The sequence below is a fragment of the Clytia hemisphaerica genome, unplaced genomic scaffold (genome assembly GCF_902728285.1).
Source record: "Clytia hemisphaerica strain Z4C2 unplaced genomic scaffold, Clytia hemisphaerica genome assembly, whole genome shotgun sequence".
NCBI classification, from domain to species: Eukaryota; Metazoa; Cnidaria; class Hydrozoa; order Leptothecata; family Clytiidae; genus Clytia; species Clytia hemisphaerica.
This window is the reverse complement of record NW_027103587.1, coordinates 1,161,939-1,184,728: the sequence shown is the minus strand read 5'-3', so window position 1 is coordinate 1,184,728 and position 22,790 is coordinate 1,161,939. Positions and strand designations below refer to the sequence as shown.

The 22,790-nt window shown below is 35.2% G+C and overlaps 1 protein-coding gene and 1 long non-coding RNA gene across 2 annotated transcripts; both read right to left on the bottom strand.

The window, feature by feature from the left end:
• Positions 1-76: 76 nt before the first annotated feature.
• On the bottom strand, positions 77-21,221 carry LOC136801440 (cytochrome b-c1 complex subunit 2, mitochondrial-like). Its single transcript, XM_067058077.1, has 19 exons — positions 21,054-21,221; positions 11,537-11,629; positions 11,170-11,319; positions 10,486-10,550; positions 9,879-9,935; positions 8,561-8,621; positions 8,346-8,409; positions 8,060-8,093; positions 7,761-7,824; positions 7,283-7,340; positions 6,765-6,927; positions 6,401-6,440; positions 5,675-5,730; positions 5,198-5,240; positions 4,457-4,537; positions 2,860-2,936; positions 1,260-1,332; positions 829-909; positions 77-284 (listed from the first exon to the last, which is right to left on the bottom strand). Exons 1-19 carry the CDS (start codon positions 21,114-21,116, stop codon positions 198-200), a joined length of 1,410 nt encoding a protein of 469 aa, XP_066914178.1. The 5' UTR covers positions 21,117-21,221; the 3' UTR covers positions 77-197.
• Positions 16,944-18,416, bottom strand: LOC136801439 (uncharacterized). Its single transcript, XR_010845856.1, has 2 exons — positions 18,082-18,416; positions 16,944-17,750 (listed from the first exon to the last, which is right to left on the bottom strand). It is a non-coding gene; the product is annotated as an uncharacterized lncRNA (long non-coding RNA).
• Positions 21,222-22,790: the final 1,569 nt, after the last annotated feature.

Sequence of the window (22,790 nt, the reverse complement as noted above, 5' to 3'; positions counted from 1 at the left end):
TACCTAATATGAAACGCTATCATTTCAAATCGACCAATCAAATCAAGTTTGAAAAAAGAAATAAAAACAAAGAGAAGATTTTTAAAATTCTGTTTTTAAACCAATTTTACACAATTATTATTTAACATTTTTTATCCATCTACGCGTCATCTTTATGATTTGTTGGTCCAGTCTACCGGTTTGTGTATAGCCTGTGATTACATGAGTTCGTCAGCATATGGGGCAGTGGCTATGTTTCCTGTGACGGACATGGTGGACTTTCCGGCGAACAGTTTTTTGGCAGCCTATAAAGAACCAAATGTATCAATAAAGAAAAGAACAAGCGGTCCAAAAGGATTGATATTATTAGATTGCCCGCTTGTCATGACATCTCAACGGTTTTCCTTGATTCGAAGCATAACCTCTCCACAATTAGTTTAATTGACCCCCGATGTGGACTTCTCACACGCTTATTTGAGTAATGTAGCCGATACACGCCACGACACAGGGTCGACGGTGTCTGGCAAGCGCTGTTTCCTTATCCTAGAATATGTAATAGCCACCCCAAGAGATAGAGCCAATGTCACTCGCACTGGCGGGATGATTCCATATTTATTTTAACAATGATAAGTATTCCAAACCCACGATTCATACCCAATAATTGAAATATGTATTCAAAGCTCAGACCTGTTTGACCTCTATTATGTACAATGTTTCGCGAAATCCCAATCCAAAATGGTTATAGTTTTGCTGGCCCCGAAGTAGAAAACTAAAACCTTCATAGGGAGTAGAAGCATACGTTCATACTTAACAGAGACCCTACACAAGAAATGGATTGAGCAAACGTACTTGTGCGATATTGTCAACAGAGACTTTATCGACAGATGAAACAGCTTGAGAAGGCGAAACATAACTTCCGTTGAACGTGATCTAAAAGGTATATAAAAAAGGTTGCAAGGGAATTCGATTAATGCTAAACCATGAGAAAATAGGAGATAAGTGGTTGATTGATATTGGTCCAGCAATAGATAAAATTTTCCAAGAATTCTAGTCTAGTTTCTGAAAATCCTAAAAGTTTGCCTCCTTAAAAATTTAAGCAAAAGTTTCAGTCAGCCCTTTGTTAGGGTGGAGAACCGAAACCATTGAAATGGATTATAAATTCATGAGATTCCTTCAATAACATGCTGCTTTTCTTTAATGTTAAAATGTTGGACATGAAAAGAATGATTATACTCCAAGCTCCTCAATAACGAGCATTAGTTTCAAATACATTGTCTAACCTGTTTAACGAGGTCGTCGAGTAGATCGTCTTTGCTCTCCCCTAGCATCAAAATAGTGGCTTTGGCTTGAGTCCTAAGAATATGAAGATAATGAAAAATGTAAATAAGCTTTGAACTAAACAATCAAACAATTTGTTTCAAATAAGTCACACCTAGTGATTGTCCGGGAGTCAACTATCACAGCATGGTTTCTGCCCCCCTTAAAATAAGGGGGGGGGGGGGTCAAAAATTGCCTTTTAAAAAAGGGGGGATTTTTGTCATTTTTTTTAAATAAGGGGGATTCTTTATCAAGGGCTGCAAGAATCTATCAAAATAAGAAAAAAGGGGGGACTAAAATATTTGGTTTTATTGACAATAATTTTCTTTGTCTAATAATATCTTCTTTCCCGTTTTTGTGCTCACAATCTCATGCCCACTATTTTGCAGACCATGCTATATTGAAAGTTATGTACATTAGAATGACCTTTAACAGACCAAATCAAACCATAAAAACTATTATCTCCCCAATTAGATACCGCTTTAAGCTGTTTTGAGGGTGTAAAAAGTGAAAAATTTTCTTCGTCGCCCAACCATGGTGGGCGACATTTTTTCCCTAAATCTTGCCCCCCCCCCCCACTCAAATGGCTCGTCGGGGCCCATGAATCTGCATACTCTCTTCTCTCTCTCTCTATTGACAAAATTGTTTGCTGAAGGGTACAAAGATTTTCTTGAAATATTTGGTCGACATCAATGATCTTTGACATTTTAAGCTCTGTCACATCCAAAATCAATGTCATAAGCATGAAATCTTACTTGTGTTTTACTGCCTAAATTCTCTACTTGGGAAGACCACTTACTCGACCTAACTTAAACTAGGACTACAATCAGAAAACATTCCCAGTTCAAATTTAATGATAAAGATAATTTACAAGGCTTAAGATATGAACAAAACACAACTGTTATACCAGGTACTGCATCTTTTGTTTTGTTTTATTCATAAAAAGTTTTATTTTTATCGTTTGATTATAGGATCCAGTTTATTTTCAATGATTTCTTTTTATTGAATTTTATTTAGTTGGATATCGTTATGTACCTAATATAATGTTGATGGTATTGATATCAAACCAATCGTTGTACTTTGTTATTGTCAAAGTCTAAAAATAAAAATCTGAGGGGGATTCCTCTTTTTTTTCATTTTAAGGAGGGACATTCTAACAAGGGGTACCGGTAATTTTTGTTTGATTTAAGGGGGAGTTTTCTTTAAGGGCAAAATTGCATTTTAAGGGGGGGCTGAAAAAGTAGGCAGAAACCATGCACAGTTGTAGCGGAAAGGGTTTAATTAGAATCGAAGAGCTTAGTGAATTGTTCGACTCTAAGGATCGAATTTCACAACAGTTAGCATTCGTTGAGTAAATGATATGCACAAGTAAATTGTTTTCTGACTTTGCATCATGTACCAACAGCCGATTTGACTGATTTCAAATCACTTACAATCAATCAGCTGTTCGGTCTATGATGTAATGTCAAAGGTGTTGCAGTAATGCATATCTTGAATAGCAGATTTATCAAGATCCGAATGTTACATAAAAAACGAGAGGGTTGCGTATAAACAATAACATACTTAGCACGTTCAAGCTCTTCAGTGGACAGTTGTCCTTTAGAGATATTCCCAATCTCAGTCACAGCACTTTTCATAACCTAATCAGAATAAAAATAGGAATATCGATATGAAAGTGAAATAGGAGCAACAACTACCAAGATCCATAAATCAACAGAGGAATCGGCATAACATTTAAGTAATTCACTCTTTAAGTAAAACAAAATCCGTTTGACGGAAAGATCCTCAGTAACCCAAATTTCAAGCCATACTATGCAATAAGCACGATGTTCTCGAAATAGTGTTTTCGTAAAAAGGCATTCTAGAAAATGGCAGTTTTGTAAGCCCGTAAAAAAAATAAATACATTAACGAATTGATGCAGTGAGAACCCTGCTTGACTCGTAAATTCATCTCACAGAGCCCTAATCTCAACAGATTAAGGACAAAACGTCTCTCTGGCTTAAAACTACAATGCTCAGCATATATAAAGTAAGTAATAAAAGGGAAGGGTCGATGTTAAGTAGAGCAATCCAGGAAGAAAGAGTAGTGCCTTCCCTTCTTTCTACTATCTAAATAGGAAGGAGTCTCCGGATCAACACCAAACGTGGCCACCTTTTACTATCCTTACTGGAAGAATTTTTCGCATCAGTATTCTCAGGGTACAAAAAATCACCTCTAAATTAAAATTGGTTATTTTAGGCATTTCGCCCTAAAATAACCAATTTTAGAGGTGATACCTGAGAATATTGGCATACTCGCATCAGTATTCTCAGGGTACAAAAAATCACCTCTAAATTAAAATTGGTTATTTTAGGCATTTCGCCCTAAAATAACCAATTTTAGAGGTGATACCTGAGAATATTGGCAGTATTCTCAGGGTACAAAAAATCACCTCTAAATTAAAATTGGTTATTTTAGGCATTTCGCCCTAAAATAACCAATTTTAGAGGTGATACCTGAGAATATTGGTACAAAAAATCACCTCTAAATTAAAATTGGTTATTTTAGGCATTTCGCCCTAAAATAACCAATTTTAGAGGTGATACGTAATAGTTATCGGACAGTTGCGAGTACAATATGAGAAATATTTTACGAGTTCCGAGATTTTTCCGTACAATATTTTCCGAGCCTTTAGGCGAGGAAAATATACGGAAAATACGGAACGAGTAAAATATTTCCATATTGTACGAGCAAATGTCTGATAACTGGTTTATCGGTGACCCAAAAAATGCACTTTTTGTGTTGGAAAAAAGCGCAGGGCACTTTTGTAGCAAAGTGACGTTAGATTGCTGCTACCGCTACAATGCAATAACATCTTTTCGTCAATTTATATTTTTACATGTAAAATACAAGATATATTGTACTCTTTTTAACCAATCAGATTGCAGATATTTTTTGGATCGCCGATAACTGAGAATATTGGCAGTATTCTCAGGGTACAAAAAATCACCTCTAAATTAAAATTGGTTATTTTAGGCATTTCGCCCTAAAATAACCAATTTTTTGTAGCCTTGATAGAGGTGATACCTGAGAATATTGGCATTGCTCTAAAGATTCTCAACGGGTCACTGGTGAAACAGGGGTGTGGAAAGGGGCTTTAGTACAATACTGTCAACTTACAGCACCAATATTTTGAGGACTGGTGATAGCGTTGAAACCAAACAATCCACTGTCTGAATAACTGACATTTAAAGCGTTGATCTACGTTGAAAGAAAAGATAGGTTTGAATACAATAGATTTTAGAAGTGATCAAAATTGGTAAGGAGGACTGATAATCAAAAATTACTTTAAAGACAAAGAGACATTATTTGTGAAAGTAGTAAATCAAAGAGAGATTTTAATAACAATAATAATAATAAGTAATAGTTATCGGAAAGTTGCAAGTACAATATTAGAAATATTTTACGAGTTCCGAGATTTTCCCGTACAATATTTTCCGAGCCTTCAGGCGATATTTCCATATTGTACGAGGAAATGTCTGATAACTGGTTTATCGGTGACCCAAAAAATGCACTTTTTTGTGTTGGAAAAAAAGCGCAGGGCACTTTTGTGCTTTTTGTAGTAAAGTGATGTTAGATTGCTAATACCGCTACAATGCAACAACATCTTTTCGTCAATTTATATTTTGTACATGTAAAATACAAGATATATTGTACTCTTTTTAACCAATCAGATTGCAGATATTTCTTGGATCACCGATAATAATATAATATGTTTGAAGTGGCATGCCCCAAAAAATTTATTAGCTTTTAGGCAGCTAAAAAATTATTTCCACGGAGGGCCACTAAGAAGAGAACGAGAAAAATTAATCATGGTTGATTGATTGATTGATTGATTGGGTTGAGAGAAGAACAACTTACGGAAAGAGGTCCACTGACAGCAGCTTGGGCAGCTTTGGCTAATCTGTAAGAAAGAATCAATAAAATAAGTTGTTCAGTGCGTTTCAAAAGATTTCTCTAATTTTAATAATTGAAGGAAAAAATATGGTAGTGTACCCTATAGTGTAGGTAGGTACTCTCAACCTAAGTATGAAAGAGCTCAAAAATTAGTTTCTCTTCTGAAGAAAAAGGAAAGGAAGAATACAGCATGATTGTTATGCACTACCGTAACTTCTAATTTCGACATCCCTTCTCTAATTCCGACACCCTTTTTATCAGCTGAAATTGATAGAAAGGTTGAAACTGTTTTTCTTTGCTTAGTAGTCAGAGAGGAACAATCCTTTTTCAATCAGTGATTTAAACTTTCATATTATTCCTGTCTCTAAAGAAGGGTGTCGGAATTAGACGAGGGATGTCGATATTAGACCAACTTACGGTATAAACCAGACACAAACATACCTTGATGATTGAGTGTTATCTCCCCATTTGGTGTATGGGCCTACTCCTAAGATTCTCTATAAAAGAAATAAACGAAATATCAACGTGATGTGCATATGTATACCATATATCCTCTCATCATTTTCTGTTTCTTACTTCAATAACATTTGACTACCGTATCGAAAACACAATCCTAGGAGCGTTCTCGTGAAAAAATACACTTGCATTGAAGTGATTCAGTAACATCGATTTAGTTACAGGTTACTTCAATGCTAAACATAGTTTGCATTTTAAAAAGGGACTAAGGAATTCTTCTCTCTTATTCTAAATTTTTGCGGGAATTATGGTAGTTTGTTAAAGAGGTAGTATAAAAATGCTGTGTGCCGCGGAAAAAAACATGACCTTCCGGCTTAAGTTGATCATTATCTTTTGAAAAGATAACTGTGAGCAGCTCCTTGGAGAGGTCCAACTCTGACCGTGAAGACTTTGTAAAACTATGTTTATCCCTAAGGGAGGTTCTTTTTTTCTAAATAATTAGAAAAATCTTTGATGATTCAACGGGTTTTTTTGAAAAAGATTATTAAGAGTAAAGACAGAATCGATACCCTCTTTCATGGCTTTTAACTTCCGTTCAAAGTTCTTGAAAATTCTTAAGACCTCCCGATCCCCTCCTACTAAACCTCATCACTCTGAGAAAGACAGTTTATTTAACTATTAGGGCCAAAGATAATTGACTTAGGTTCATACCTGTAAAACCAAGTAAGTGGCAAGATCACCATTAAACATTCTACAAAATATAAAAAGAGACAAAATGGTGTTGTAAATGGCCTAAAACAGAGTTTAAGAAAGTCACCATCGTTTTCTAATACAACTATTTCATACACTATTACACTTAGACGGACGGGTTGATTACCCGAGGATTACCCGAGCCTATTTTCTAGATCATAATTTATAGTTTATCAAATGAAGATCTTCTAATACCGCATGGTTATATTAAACACATTGAATTATAACCTTTCAGTTCTTTCAATGGCTTTTGAGTATAAAACCACTCATAAATCGAACTTCTAGGCTCATTTATTATTTGAGAATTCACACTTTGCTCACTTACCCAACACCTTCCCCGACCAACGAGGCGTAAGTAAACTCATTACTAGTGTGTGCCCTGGAATCTCCACCGTAATATTTCTGTTGTGGGGTCACTTGTTTATCGCCTGCTTGGATAGAGCCGAATAGATCATTAGCGTATCGGACAAGTTCATCATGGCTGACATCTGAAATTAAAGCAAAGAAGATACATCATCAGTTTGAGTTGAAAGTTCAATGAAAACATAGTCTGTCAGAAGAAGCAAGACATGAAAGTTCGAAAGTTTGTTTTTTTCAACATTCAAAAATTTTAACATAAAAGATATTCCATATAACCCTATAAAAATGTGAATGTTTGAAGTTTCAAAATGGAAAAGTGACAGGCTAAAAAGACGAGGATATCAACTGTGTGAAATGTACAATGCACAACCCGCACACATTCTACCTTAAACTATAATAGTGAATGAAACAATCAAAACCAATTAATTAACAGTAATTAAGAATGAAACGAAATGAAATAATGACAAATAAACTGATGTTTACCTGTTCCTACAATAGTCATCTTATTTCCAACAAAATTACTTTGTGCGTATTCTGCTATCTAAAATTTAAGGGAAACAGCTAGATGAACGTATATAAAAATATATGAGCGAAAAGTTGGCGATTAATTTACTAAAAAGAAAGTAATAAACACTATAGTAATAGTTATCACACGGTACAGAGTACAATATGGGATATATTTTTCGAGTTCAGAATTTTTGTCATACTATATTCAAAATATAGAAAACTCTGACCAAAATATATCCAATATTGTTCGAGTTAAAGTGTGATAACACTGGTTTATCGTCAATTTGAAAGATATCAACAAACTTTCTCTCTCCATATTCGTCTTTCTCTATTTTTTGTTTTTTAAAAAACTTTCATCGAACCACTCAAAATTACCTTTCTTACAAGTTAATATTTCCTTCTCAAGAGGAATGTTTGAAAATTCTATGAATTATGCAATGAATGTTATGCTTACCTCAGTTGATGAGTAGACACCCAAGGAAAGATCATCGCAATACAATGAGTTTCCCAGACCAGTTCTATAACAATTTTATTAAAGAGGAACTATAACCTCAGCCAAATGAATTGAAAAAGAACTTACAATTTGAAAAGATGCCCTTTTGTTAATTTTCGCGCGGAGAAAAGTTTTCAGAAAAAATTTTGAATCCTTAGTTCTGAGCATAATTGAACTAACAATGCTTTTGACTGACTTGTCCCCAGACTAATAATGGAAAGAAATACAAAAGGGTATAAGTCTGAAATTACTCTTAATACCTGTAAGCAGCTTTGTGTAAGTTTTCAATATTCACTGAAAATAAAGAAAAATTCAAATAAACTTTATGTTTGGAGCGAAAGTCCTTTTGTTTATATTCAGTTTTTTTGATGCATGGACTTCTGAAGCTTGAAATTTTGAAAAAATAATGAGTTCAGAACTCCTTAAAGAGAAAGTCTATGAAGTTGAGCCTGATTGTCACAAGATGAGAAATTTAAGGTAACAATGAATGAAATTCTGAATTAAGTTAACATTACAATTGATATCATTAATAATTGACCCACATACCGGCAGAATCATCGCCCTTGACTGTAATGTTCTGTTGATTGCTAAAGTTCCTAGCATCTGTTATCTATAATTTAATATATTGAAAGAAAGAATACAGATAATAAAAAATGAGCTCATGATAAAGCTATTAGATGGCACGACTGACTTGAGAGGTAGAGGAGGTCAAGAATTAAGAAACCAAAAGACTTAGTTTTGATTGAAGACTCAGTAATTACCTCCCATGCTTGGTAAAGTGGTTTGGTAATTCCAGGTGCAATGTTTTCCATTACTTCAGGACTAAAATTATAAAATGTGAAACATAAAGCCGAAAAATGATGCTTACAATGTCTTTGTCAAGCACATTGAGCTTCATTTTGATGCACAATCTGGCACAATAGGCGATATCGTCTTCATGTGAAAACTCATATTTGACCCTCGAAAATTGTCCACAATGCTTTGCGCGGAAAAAAGTTTGTGGTGAAATTTTCATCGCACAAAGCATTGTGGGGAATTCTCGGGGGTCAAATCTGAGTTTTCATATGAAGCCGATATCGTCTATTAATGAAAATAATCATTTTTAAAGCACTTCACTTTCTTACATCCTATTAGAAACTAAGTTAAGGGTTCTTAGAATAATAGAAGCCTTACTGGAGGACCCAAAATTCAAACCAAAACACCAATTTTTTCCAGATTTAATGTTACGACAGAAAAATTGGATTTTCATGATCAATCCCAGGCCACCTTCTTGCATGTTAAAAACTTTATTTTTGCGAACGAAAATACTCTCGGGTGCCTAATAAACGTACATGTACGTTTATTAATTTCAACAAATATTTTCTCAATTTCAAGAGCCTACTTGTGTTTCTAAGGCTAATACCCTTCTTTGAATATGGAGGTTTTATCTATTCGTCAAATGAAAGCAAAAATAACCATTATTTACCCCCTAACCGAACCGGAAAAGACCCTTCAATTAGGTTTTTACGCCTCTATTTTCAACCCTGTATGTTTATTCGTTACTGTACGTTTATTAGGAACTCGAGAGTAGCATGAATATAATTTCATGCATGGTGTTTTAGTAAATCAAGGCATGGGCTGTAGTTTGAAGGGAATAAAATGCAAGAGCTAGGAGGCCACGACCATGGTTTTTACAGACTGTGAAAATTTCAATGTTGACTCTTTTAATTTGCATCAAGTGGCACTATTTTAAGCTGGTTTGAGGCTTTCAAAAGATCTGGAATAATTAGAAATATCTGGCTTTATCCATTGACATCAAAATTTCACCTGATCAGACCAGGCATAAAAGTCAGCTAATGATTGTTATTTTCATGATCACAAACTTTAAATTCACACTATTATTGTAAAAGTTCTGTTTTCCCAATCAAGCTGTCAACTCCTTTTCATACTATCACCTCCTTCACACTTTTACAGAATCATGCCATGATGTCAACCACTTGGCGGAGGGGCTCTTAGAAGTTGGATTTTTTTTAAGAAAACAATTTCATCTCGACAGCTTCAATAAAAAATACATGAAACTGCATGAAACAAAACCCTTACAGTTTGTTGCGTAGAAAAGCTGCAGTCCTTGAGCTGACCTCCCTGGAACTGTTAACCCTAAAGAAATTTTAACAGAATGTTAACACAAGTTACATAATTGGGTAGTCATAGGAAAGGAGATATCAAAATCAGAACTAATATATTTATTATGAGACGAGTGTTGTATGAGGAGGTTTTTTAGGAAGATGTACATGTTTTGGATTTTTTACTGTTTTTTTAAAACTGTTTTTATATTTTTCTTTTTAGATATTAATCTGAAGATTAGAATCAAATCTCGAAATATATTATTAATATAAGAGAAATACAAAATTGTTGGTCACATCCTGTTCAAGAACTAATATAATTTCCATGAATATTGAGCCCTCGAATTAATCCACAATAAAAGCTAATGAACTGGAGATGAATCAAGTCCCCAATCTAGGATTTATTTCACAAATTTTGTTTGATTCATCCATCTCAAGAAAAAAATCATTTGGAATGGAATCAGAAACTCTATTAAAAAAGGCTTACAAAGTACCATTTTTTTATTGAAAATACAAAATCACTGAAGTAATAGAAGTTTTCAGTTCTCTAGAGTCTTAACAGAAAGCTGGAAAAATCTACTCACTCCAGTGATCCTCCAACTTCTTGAACCTCACGGACAGTTCTCAAGCTGGTCCTTTCTCCATTATCCTGAAAGATGGCAAAAGTATTTAAATGTTTAATATGACCAGTTATTACACTTCTCATTTACAAAACAATATCCACTACGAAATCCTGCAACAATAAAGAACTTATGATGAGAGTACCAGACACAATGGTGACACAATGACACATAAAGTCAAACGGCTTGAGATCTTTTGCTTGAAGATTCCTTAGATGGTCCTGAGCAAAGTTATTTCCTTTTTTTTGTTTGAGTAGATTCCTTTAACTGCTTTGAAGAATCCACCTTTAGAGATTTTAAATTGCCATATATTGACTTTGGAAAAGACTTAAACGGAAACATTTGGAGGTTTTGCTCAACAATAGAAAGAATCTACAAGCAAAAGATTTTAAGCGAAGAGATTTTGAAGTTCTGATGCAACCTTTGAAGAAAACTAGAGGTGATATATCTAAGACTATCTGACTTTATCTTTCAATTTTGTTGACAGTGTCAAAAAACTTGATTGCAACTTTGGAGTTTCCTTGTCTTTGGTCAGCCTCGATATATAGTTTGGGAACGTAGTTTAACCTTAAGAGCTCAAATGGATTTACTTAATAGATGAATGGAAGTAATGATAGATAGAAGCAAAATTTTATAAAACAAACTCACCAGAAATGACGCGTTCTTAAGTAAATGATTAATGCCAAGATTTGCTGCTGTTTCATGTCGGCTACCAACATTGGAAGAAATGCTAAGACGGCTTACAGTAGCTCCAGTATCCACACTGGCCACGCAGATTCCATTGCTTAGTTTTGTTACCTTTAAAGAATGAAAAGAAAAGTGGTATAGTTTCAAAAATGACTAGAAACTTTTAAAAAACAACTTTGGAATAAAAATGTACTTTAATGAACAACCCGTCATATACTTTTCAGAACCATTAGTAAAATAACAACCTTGACTTTCAACTCTAAATGTTAAATGGTTTAGTTGTCACTAACATTTTATCAAATTGTTTTAACTTTGACAACCAAATTACCTTCAATTCAGAGTTTACCACAGGACTTTTTCTGGATATAGTGTCCTCCTCAAGTGATTCTGTTAATGGAACTGCTGCAGCCGAGTAGTTTTTCTGAAAGCAAAAAGAGAATTATATTATCATCTTAGAAAAACTATCTATAAGTTACTAAATAAAAATAATGCATAAAACCTGTATCAGGCATCATTTAAATTTTTCAGAATTTCAAAAAGGAAAAAAAAAGAACTGCCCTGCAGAAAAGAAGTGCTTTTTCAGAATTATTTCAACCTAAAGATACTGTAACTTTGTGTAATGTCAACATACCTTGCCTAATTCTGTCAAAGCAAATACATGTTTATAAATAAAACTTTCTCAGTAAACTGTTAAAAAATCATTCTAAATACTTTGCAGAACAGATAGTTGCTTTAACCGAATTAGACAAGGTATGCCTGCATTACACAAAGTTAAGGTAGATTTATAGATTTATAGTATGAACTTTCATTTTGCTAGGATTTGCCATTACAGTAGTGAAAAATTGATTATTTTGTAAAATTCGAAAAGTCTTCATACACCTCATCAATTTTAAATTTTAAACTGTCATGTGATTTTATGATCATTAGGCAAGATTTTTCAAATTTTGCAGAATTGTGTTGAATTTGGAGACAGAAAAAGCCAGGAAACGCATCTTTTTGTACCTCGCTGGACAGAAATCTGCCTGATACAGAAGAACCTTGTATATAACCTGCTAAAATGGCCCTCATGGCCATTTTTTTATTGTCTTTAAATATATCAGGCGGTCGTAATTGATAAAATCAATCATCAATTCAAATTGATAGATAATGGATATTAATTGATCGATCAGTTATCTATCTTAGAATCTATAATTATTGATAGTCAATCGATATTCACATTTTTTTAACCTTAATTAGCTATTGGGTAATGATTGCTATTGATCTAATCGATGTAATCAATTAATTATCAATGTCATAGATTATTAATTGATCAATATTTTGTATTGATTATCAATTGATACCATAGATTTAGAATCCAATTTTTTTTGCTGAAGACACCTATCTGTCCATAGTCGAACGTGCGCAACGCACTGGGCTCAACTTCAGTGGCTTCAAATTATTCATAGGCCCAATTGTAGACCCCCAGATATTTACCCAATGAACAAGTGTGCCAAATTTCAACCAAATCCGACCATTTTGGAGGGCTGTAGGCTGCTTCAAAGCTTTAGCCTCGTTTTGGCAAAAAACTCGTCCCCAGGCCCCAAAAATCAAAATTTTTGAAAAATGAAAAAAACACCCCCAGATATTCACCCAAGGAACAAGTGTGCCAAATTCCAGCCAAATCCAAGCATTTTTGAAGTCTCCAGGCTGCCCTAAAGTTTTTGTGACAGACAGACACACACACAGACACACACACACATAGACACACAGACATTGTCAGATTGTAGCTCAACTGAAGTTGAGAATACCGCAATTCCTGGAAAGCGCTGTGGTAGATTTAGACATCCCTTCTAATGAAATGAACGCAATTTTCCGACTGGCTTTTTCCTTTATCTTAAGAAAGGCTCTTTGCCACTCTGCGAAACATTTTACAGAATATCTCAAGGGAAGAAAATTTTGCCGGAATTTAACTTTTCAGTCATGCGGTCAAATTGTTTTCATGGGAATTTAAAAATTTCTTGACTCATCAAGTTTTGCAGATCACTGTAATAATACCCTTTATATATAATAAGAAAAATCTAATTGATAATACTCCATTAAAATTGATAATATCAATCAGTCTAAGCTTAAACTCCCATATATCAGGCTTAGAAACTAGGCTAGTCTTACCTCTTTATCTTTCCCTTTACAACAATACAATGCTGACAAGTTGACACAACACATTGACAAGTAATCTCTTTGAAAGAAGTTTATATCAAAATCTGCAACAAAAATTATAGTGATCTGTTCTACTTGATTGCTACTTGGCGCTCCTTTGCAGTTATTTATCAAATTTCCACCAATTGCTGCATTTCAAACGGCCATTCTTTTTTGCACCCGTGGCCTGTCAGTGCCTTGCATGACGGGCGGCTGTAAAATCCCACCCTTGATATATTTTGTTTCAATTCGTGATCAAGGCTTAGGTTTCAAGCTTACCCCTTTCTCATCTTTAATTTACTGAAGAAAGCGGGAATTCGATGCAAGATTTAGATTGTCAACAAAGTATCGTAAAAAATCATTGAATAAAAGAAGAACTTTAAATTTTGAAGAATTGGTGCAAAAAAGTGAAACATGAAAAAGTTTCATCTTTTATTGGTTCAATCGAAAGGGGATTTGGAAAACTTTCTATGTTTGTTTTTTTGCACAAACTCTTGTAACTATGGGCGAGCACTCCGTTGCTAAGATTTTGGCTTGCGATCGATAATGTAACCACTGAAAACGAAAGTAGAATTGGCCTGTACTCAAAATCCCGTAATCTTGATATACAAGTTTTAGTCTAAACTGTGGATACTATAAGGTAATCAATATTGATGATAGTTGTTGATAATAATTGAGGGCTCATCAATAGATAATTGATCAATAATCAATAATAGTTGATACCTCAAGGTAATCAATATTTTAAATATCTCATCAAAAATAATCAATTGCTGGTCGATATCAATCATTGGGTAATTGATTGCTAATCAATATTCACAATTTCTTTATCTCAATATTGATTATCTCTATCGATTATAAATTTTAATATCAGTTAGAGTCAAATTATCAAATTTTGAGTTATTACAAAAATCGCTTATTTTTTAGCATTTTTTGTAGTAACCAATTTCGTAATAACATAAGGTCTTAGCAACTGAAACTAAGTATATTTGCCAGCGCGAGAACGCGAGCTAATCAACTTTTTCTCGCGTGCAGTGAAACAGTGCTATAATTTTGCATAAATTATATTGTAGATTGTGGGGAAATTCCCTATTTTCAATCAATTTTTGACCACATAATTGTCTATAATTTTTGATCTAGAAAAGTTGAGAATTTCATATACTATAATATATTTTTTTGCTCAGTTTGAAGAGCTCTATCACTTGGTATAGGTATTTTTAATTTTGAAGACCCCCTACACAAATGGGAAGTCATCTCAGTAGTCCGACACTTTCTAGTCAGAAAGTAAAAATGCCTGACGTTAGATTTGACAAATGCGTCAGTATTCCAACAACAACTTTGTCCAACAACAACTTTGTCCGACAACGAGTCAAAAAAAAGGCACATCTCTCGCCGAAGAGGAGGCACATCTTATATAAGCAACCAAGTGCTTATAAAAATCCAAAGTTCCGGCTTTGAGATTGGCCTGACTTTTTAATAGTCAAGAAATTGGATTTAGCTGCTTTTACGACCCTTCTTTTTTTGGAAAGCAATCAATTGAATGCAATTGAACGCAATCAAATAATTGCAATCAATTGAATATTACCCAGGATTTGCTGTTTGATTGCTTTGATTACGTTCGATTGTATTGGATTACGTTCAATTGTATTCGATTACGTTTGATTGATTCAATTGTATTAGAATTTATCTGATTTGACCCTGCCTATGCCCCGGACAGTCCGGGGCAAATGTCTGGGGTCTGAAAAAAATAACTTTTTCCCCGGACCTACGTCCGGGGCTCCAATTTTTGCGCCATAAATTTACCCCGGACGTATATCGCCGGGGTAAATATAAGTATATATACTCTTTTATATATAAAAAGTTAGAATTATAAGTCGATTGACAATAATTTTTTAACTTTTTAGATAACTCCTAAACTAACTTTACTTACCTTTCTCTGTCTGATCAGGATCCATTTTTCAGCTTTCAGTTAGATTTTAGAATTTGATTGCTGAACAAACCACGCTTGAGATTTAAGGTTCAAATACAGGCCTCACACACGAAACGCCAAAATCAGGACATTACAAGATCTTTTGGAAGACGGCGTTTGTCCACGGAAGAATATTTCAATGAATTAGAAAAAAGCCCGCGCGGTCAGCGATAGACCTTTTTTCAAAGAGGACGTCCTGTTGAATAGACCTTTTTTCAAAGAGGCCACCCTGTTGAATAATTATGTAGTCCAGCAGAAAAACAATGATAAAACCATGCATAATTATTACAATATGCATGATACATTAATTATGCATGGCTCTATCATTGTTTTTATGGCTGGAGTACATAATTATTCAACAGGACGTCCTCTTTGAAAAAAGGTCTATAATTATGTAGTCCAGCCATAAAAACAATGATAGAGCCATGCATAATCATGTATCATGCATACCGTAAGACGGGGTGAATCGGATACCCGGGGTGAATCGGATACTTTGTTTAATCGCCTCTCATACTTCACTGACGATGTCTTTTTCCATTCTGTTTTCAGATCCCGTTCACTGATTGATCAAGCTATCGGAAAAATATGGCTTCGAAGATTTGGAACATGTTCTTCGGAAATTGAAGAAGAAAACCTTCTGATTTTCGGACCCTTTTTTGAAATGCCGAATAAGAAATAATGAAGCGACCGTGATTGGAGATTCCTTTGGCATCGTGTTCTACGAAAGCCAGTTGTATACAATCTTTGGTTCACTAAACGAAAAACGATGTCTATTCTTCGTATTTTCATTCTAAAGTTAGGGCGGAAAATTGTTCGCGTTAAAACGCGAATCGCCCATTTGCGCCCCAAGTTGAAGGCGTAGTTAAGTGATACGGAACCGAGAAATGGAAAGGAGTTAATTATTGAATAATTAAAAAATATCAAATGCCGTCATCATGTCATTTTTAATTACTGCCACACTATCCCAAGAGGCTTGTTAGTGTTCAGAGTAGCTAGGAATAAATGTTCAAATGTTAATAGTCACTCATTGTTCATTGTTGTTCATATGAATACAATGTCTTTGTATATTTTGTATAGTGATAATTTAGGAGTTTATGTGTTATGTATTATTTTCCAGAAGAAGATAGTGGGAAGGGTAAGGCTACAGACACTTTACAGCACCAGGATAAGAACGTTAGTAAAGAAATGGACGCCTCGATCTCTCGTCCTTCCTAGGAAATATCTTTGACGAAAGGGATTATTTCTAAAGGCTTGATAATGAGACATGGTACAGTATGAAGCAAGACATAATTTTCCGTTCGTTCATATGCTGTTCATTCTCTCGGAGGTCTCGCATCCCCTGGCTTAAATCATCTCTGACTCTGAGACAGGGGTGTAAATATTTCTGCAAGCGGAAATTGGAAAAAGGGGCAAAAAAGTATGACACGGTGGAGCCCCTTCCTAGTGGAACAATTGGCAATAAATAATCGGCCCGGTGAGAAAATATGCCCCAGATATTCAAGAACACGAGAAATTTTTATTTTCTATATTCCTTACCGTTTTTTATCCTTCATTTTCCCAAAGGGTATAAAAGTTCTCACCCGGCACTGAGAGAGACAATGTTATAAAGTAATTTCTTTCGCTAAGAAAAGAATAAAAAGTACATATTTTCCAAATAAGAGCTTAAAAAGTTTGCTGCCAACTACGAGTATACTATGCATCTGAGCATTGAATACCATATAGAATTAATACTGTCTCCTATCTTTGTGTTCATGGCGATTCCACGCTGGTTCTGAATTCTTTAAGTGCCACTGTAACACCCCTGTCTCAGTAACTCAGTGAAAATTTGAAATCGACCAGCGGAGAAGTTATGAAACAAGTAAAACGTCACACACACCGGGTCTGTATTTGTAATCTCTCAATTCTCGCTGGAGTATGGAAAAATTCACTTTCAAGCATTATTCCTAGAATTCATTAATAATTTTTTTCGATTTTGACCGGGTTGACCTTGTTGCAGTAGAGGTGTCAAAATACCGACAGTTCTCCAAGGGCCGTAACCTTCGATACAGATACTTTTGCTTGCTTCGTTTTTGTATTTTTGGAATCTTCCTTAAATTCTGCGTCGATCGGTACGCACTTAAAGCAGAACCAAGGCAACCGGAGCCTTTGAAAGTCAAACTTTCGATGAAATTCAATGAAGTCAAATTTCTGAAAATGGTTTGACAGTGAACGTGTTAGAGTTAGGTTATTCTTTGTATTTTTTTCACCGGTTTCCATCGAGACGGGATCTGTGACCGGGTCACTGATACAGGGGTGTATCATACGTTTTCTCTTATCATTTTGTCGACAAATCTTAGAGTCAACCAGAGCGTTATTGATAATCTTCCTCCTCTCTCAAGTATCTAAGATTGTTCAGTACCACCTGAAATAACGGAAAAACAAAAATATACGATGATCAGGTAAATTTCTCTACTCTTTTTATCGGCCCAGCTATATCACACCCAGTATCGCTGCGAAACTCGAAAAAGTTAGCTTTTCATGGGGCATTAGTAGAAGTTCAGTGGATACTTGAGACAAGGGTATTCTATGGACGCTAAACGTCAAAACAACGTTCTTTTATAACGTCCGTAAAACAACGGGATATGTACACTGGTTTTTATCGGGCGAATTTTCTATTAACCTAACCTAGCCAGTGAATGTGAAACAGAGGTGTGGGTATGCTAGACTCTTCTGGGATTAAAAGAAATACGCACCTGCTGGGTATGATATTTTTCTGCTTTTAAATTCAATGCTATCTATCGTAACCGCGGAATATAACGACCATGTGTTTGTGTTGACTCTATCGGTCGATGCTTCGATGTAAATTTAATATTTTCGTAAGTTGTCCAGTTTCTCTAATGGGCTCTTCCAGAAAAAATCCGTTCATGGGGGGTGGAGGATATATTATTTTTTTCATGATTTACCCCTGGACATTTTGATTTTTGATCCCCTGGACACGGGTTATACCCCTGGACAAACATCAAATCAACCCCGTGGACACAAAAAATTACCCCTGGACATTAGAATTTACCCCCTGGACATTGCAATTTTTTGGCATTTTTTTCAATACCCTGGACAATTCATCCTCCACCCCCCATGAACAGATTTTTTTTGGAAGAGCCCAATGCCCTTCTTTTTTAATCATTTATTTACTTCTCCCTTTTCATTTTATCTGGAACGAAACGCAAACGTTAGATAAAAAAACAAACTTGGATTTAGCTAATGTAGTCAGACCTTTCAGAGACGTTTCATTTTCTTACATTGCACTTTCTATCGTGCATTCAACCAACACTTTTCATAGCGCATACTAATCAAAATTTTATTATCAATGATACTAAACGTACTACCCAAATATATATCCCTTAAGTATTACATTTTTATGACGCTCCATCTAATGAATAATTAATTTGTGAGAATTGCATGAATTCAAATTATAACTTCGGCAAAACGTAATTTTTGACAAATGGTATTGCTCCACCACAGAATATAGAGAGTGTTTGTTTATGTTCCGAATGGCGCCCCGTCAATTTCTATCCACTTCACCCCGAAACGAGTGACTCGATTTTCTTGTATTCGATTGAAGATTGTTCCTCGTAGAAGAAACTTTTGAAAATGAAATTTTCTACACTCGCGAATTAGACCCCAGTGGTAAAATAAAACGACTTCATTTAGAGGTAGACTCATTTTGGAAGAACAAATTTTTGGAAAACAGTCGAAATCTATCCGAATCACCCCGTCTTACGGTAATGTAATAATTATGCATGGTTTTATCATTGTTTTTCTGCTGGACTACATAATTATTCAACAGGGTGGCCTCTTTGAAAAAAGGTCTATTCTATAAAAAGCGACTGCGCCGGCTGTCTGGGGCGTCCGGGGTAGTCTCTCAAAAACAAATAATACGGACCCCGGGCACGCATCAAAAAAACCCCGGGCTGTCCGGGGCATAGGCAGGGTCGTCTATGGTAGAGGGGGGTGCCCAGTGCACGAACGGCAAACTTATTTTTTACTTTTCTCACTTACTTTTAGTTTTTACATAAATCCTTTTTGACCATCTCGTAAACAAACTTGAAGTCCTTCTTTCAGTTTGTTTTCACTTTATTTGAAAGCTTCTTCTTGGAATAATAAGTCGTTAAAGGGACATTACAGTAGTAAAATGTAAACATTGCGCGAACCACGTGTCATTAAAAAGAACAATTAAAATCACGTGTCCAAAACAAACTTGTAAAACAATTGAACAATCAAAATTAGCCATATTTGGTTTGATTTTTTATTTTGACATGTGACATTTGTTTTGATTTTGTATCCGCTGCATACAGTTTGTTTACAAATTTCGCAAGTACTGTTATGTCCCTTTAAAGCGAGCGCTATTCGAACCCAGTCCACGAACGAGGAACCAGTTCGCGAACGATCTTTTGAAAGAAAAATTAGAGCTCTGCTCGCAGGTAATACTTTAACTCTCTTCCGAGATGATACAGGGGTATTTGAACTTTTCAAAACCACGCGCTTTTTCACTAAAAAAGCGTCTTTTTTATAAGAACTTTAGTGTTTTACTAACCTGTTTATTTTTGTAAATATTTTCTTGTCGTCCATTTTTTTGTTTTTCTTTTCAAGTTTTGCTCATCGAAAAGCGCGGCAATGTAGTGTCTTCTTTTTTTAATTGAGATCGCCAGCGCTTTCGAATGTTTTGACGTTGCAATGTCTTCATTTTGAATATGGTGTTCGGATCGTTCGCAGACTGGAACCTTTTTTTATATCAACTACTGGTGATATGTTTTTATTGATTTTGAATTAACGAGCTAACATGTTTCAATGAAATTTTGTGTGATGGAGGATAAAAGGTTTTTAAAAGAGGAAAGTCATTTTCAGAACTCTTCTTGCGCAAATTTTCTTATAAAAAACATTCTCTCTCGCGATCAGCCATATTTACAAAAATCCCGAATTTCGTGATTTTTTTACTTGGCCTCGTTCAAAATCGGTTTGGTGTTGTTCTGATGCTCCGTTTATTTTAATTTTTGGAGAGATTGCAAGGAATAGTTTGAGGATTCTGCTGCACAAAGGAAGTTCTATATAAGTTTGTTTTTGGTTGTTTTTTTCAAGTTCAAAGACGCTCGTTCGTGCACTGGGGCCGTTCGTGCACTGGCGAACTGACTCTACTTCAAGCACTCGGCCGCCCACACGACCAATCAATCTCATTGAACATAATCGTAATCGAACGAAATTGAAGATTAATCCAGTGTAATTGACAATCAATTGAACCAATCGAACATAGTCAACATCATAATCGAACCAATCTAACCTTACTCGAACGCAATTCAAACACAATCGAATATTACCCAGGAATCGGACATTCGATTGAGATTCGATTACGTTCGACAATCGAATTGCAATTATTTGATCACGTTCGAATACGTTTTCGATTGGTTTGATTGCAATTTTTGTTCGAAGACGAAGTTGTTCAATTGACACCGTCTGGGAAAGCTACTATAGGTAAGACTAGCCTAGTTTCTAATCCTGATATTTGAGTTTAAGTCTAGACTGACAAAGTTACCAAGCATCTTTTAAATGGTGTTCAACAACAATATTTCAATTCTTGTTTTTGATTGGAAAAAGTTATAGATTGCATGTATCTAGTGGGGAGGGCTGAAAATTAGAGCACAAAATATAATAATTCGATGAGTTTACTTACAGTGGAGCTTTTGAGAGATCTTGCAAGGGCTGATGCTAGCTTTTGTCCTCTTGAAGGCAACATGTTCAAGAAAAATCTCTCTCCAAAGAGCCAAAAAGATGACAGTTTAGTATCAACACTGCTTTGGCTGCAATTTTGAACTCGGACACAGAAGGTTAAAACTACGGAACCGAAAAATATACCGTGAAGTCGGGTAACTTGCATATTAGTGGAGGCTAACGAGGCTAACGTGCATAGCCCACTCTGATGCAAGTTAACCGACTTCACGGTGGTACAGAGTAGTATGTGTAGTCCTTATCAATGATTTTAAAGCCCCACTATGAGAGCTACATGCGAAACTCCTGGATGGGAAATGAAGCCAACTAGGGGTAGATTTATTTTTCCCTCTCCGACTTCCGACTCCGAGCCTGAAATCATCGCTGGTTATTTAGAAATCTTCAAGTTGAGTTAGCAATTTGCGAGCTAGCTAAATTATGACATTATCACTCAACTTTTACCCGGTTTTTAATATTAACGGTGAAATTGCTACACTTGGTCGTCAAAGGTTGACATATTCTTTGAAAACTCAACTTCTTATCTCTATCTGATACCCGCGGAATTTGCTAAATTTTTGTACGCCTAAATTGCCTTAAAGTAAATGCCTATGAGAATTCTCTTACTTCAGCTTCAGGGCTAAAGATACATTGAAATTTTATTGAAAAAGGTATATGCCTAAAAATGTTACAAAATTTTGTTTCAGAATCGTATTCTATTTGTATATTTTGTCAGAGCCGGGGGGGGGAGGGAGTTCACTCGATTCAAACTATTGAAATGTTCTAGAAACGAAAAAGTCTGGATTAAGATTTTTCAATCATGAATGTCCAGGGTTTACTATTCTGACGCGTTCGAACAACGGAAGTTGTAATCACCGCCTGGCGGGATTAACAAATCAAAATCTATCTACCGTGTAAAACCGTCTTAACTTTACGAAAGTTAAAAACCGTACTTCCTCCATTGAAACCACCTATTGAGAAAGCTCTTCAAAGCGGTGTAGTGTATATGATTTCGTGTCCGCGATGTGATTCGCGCTATGTCGGACAGTCAGTTCGGCATCTAACTACCCGAATTAAAGAGCACGCAAAACCGTCAACTCCAGTGGGAATTCATTGTAAAGCATGTGACGTAAAAATAACAATGGAAAACGATGTCGTAATTCTTGCAAGAGCAAAGTATCAAAGACAATTACTCATTAAAGAAGCGTTGTACATAAAAGAACTGAGACCATCACTCAACACAAAGGATGAATTTAAAAGCCACACATTAATAATAAAATTTTAATTAGTGTGATGACGGGAAATGTCCCTTGGGATTGCTTGCAATTTTAAGCGACATTATTCGTTTTACTTTTAATTTGTCAATATGTGTATAGAGAGAGTGCTACGAGAAAGAGAGTATGTACATATTATATCGTGTATAAAGTTTGTTTGTTTTTAATCTGTTTTTAAACTGATTTTATTTGTTTTTAGACCTGATGATGACAAAAAATGTCAAAATATATTGTTAAAATTGTTGGTTACATTCCTTATTAATGTATGAAAAGCCACAATGTTTTTGAGCTACAAAATCTATCTAATCGCGATTAGCGCTAATCGATATTTGTTAATCTTTATAATCGATTTTTCGAACAATCGGACAGCGGGGTTCGAATTCGTGCAACTTATAGTATACTACGGTTTTGTGTAGAGTAGAGGTCTGCGA

Excerpts from the sequence above, each read along its gene's own strand:
- LOC136801440 (XM_067058077.1), bottom strand. The coding sequence starts at position 21,116 with ATGTTGCCTTCAAGAGGACAAAAGCTAGCATCAGCCCTTGCAAGATCT. Across the intron at positions 6,441-6,764 it reads TTGGTCGGGGAAGGTGTTGG|AATGTTTAATGGTGATCTTG; the intron begins GTAAGTGAGCAA and ends TATATTTTGTAG. Across the intron at positions 5,241-5,674 it reads GATAACACTCAATCATCAAG|ATTAGCCAAAGCTGCCCAAG; the intron begins GTATGTTTGTGT and ends TCTTTCTTACAG.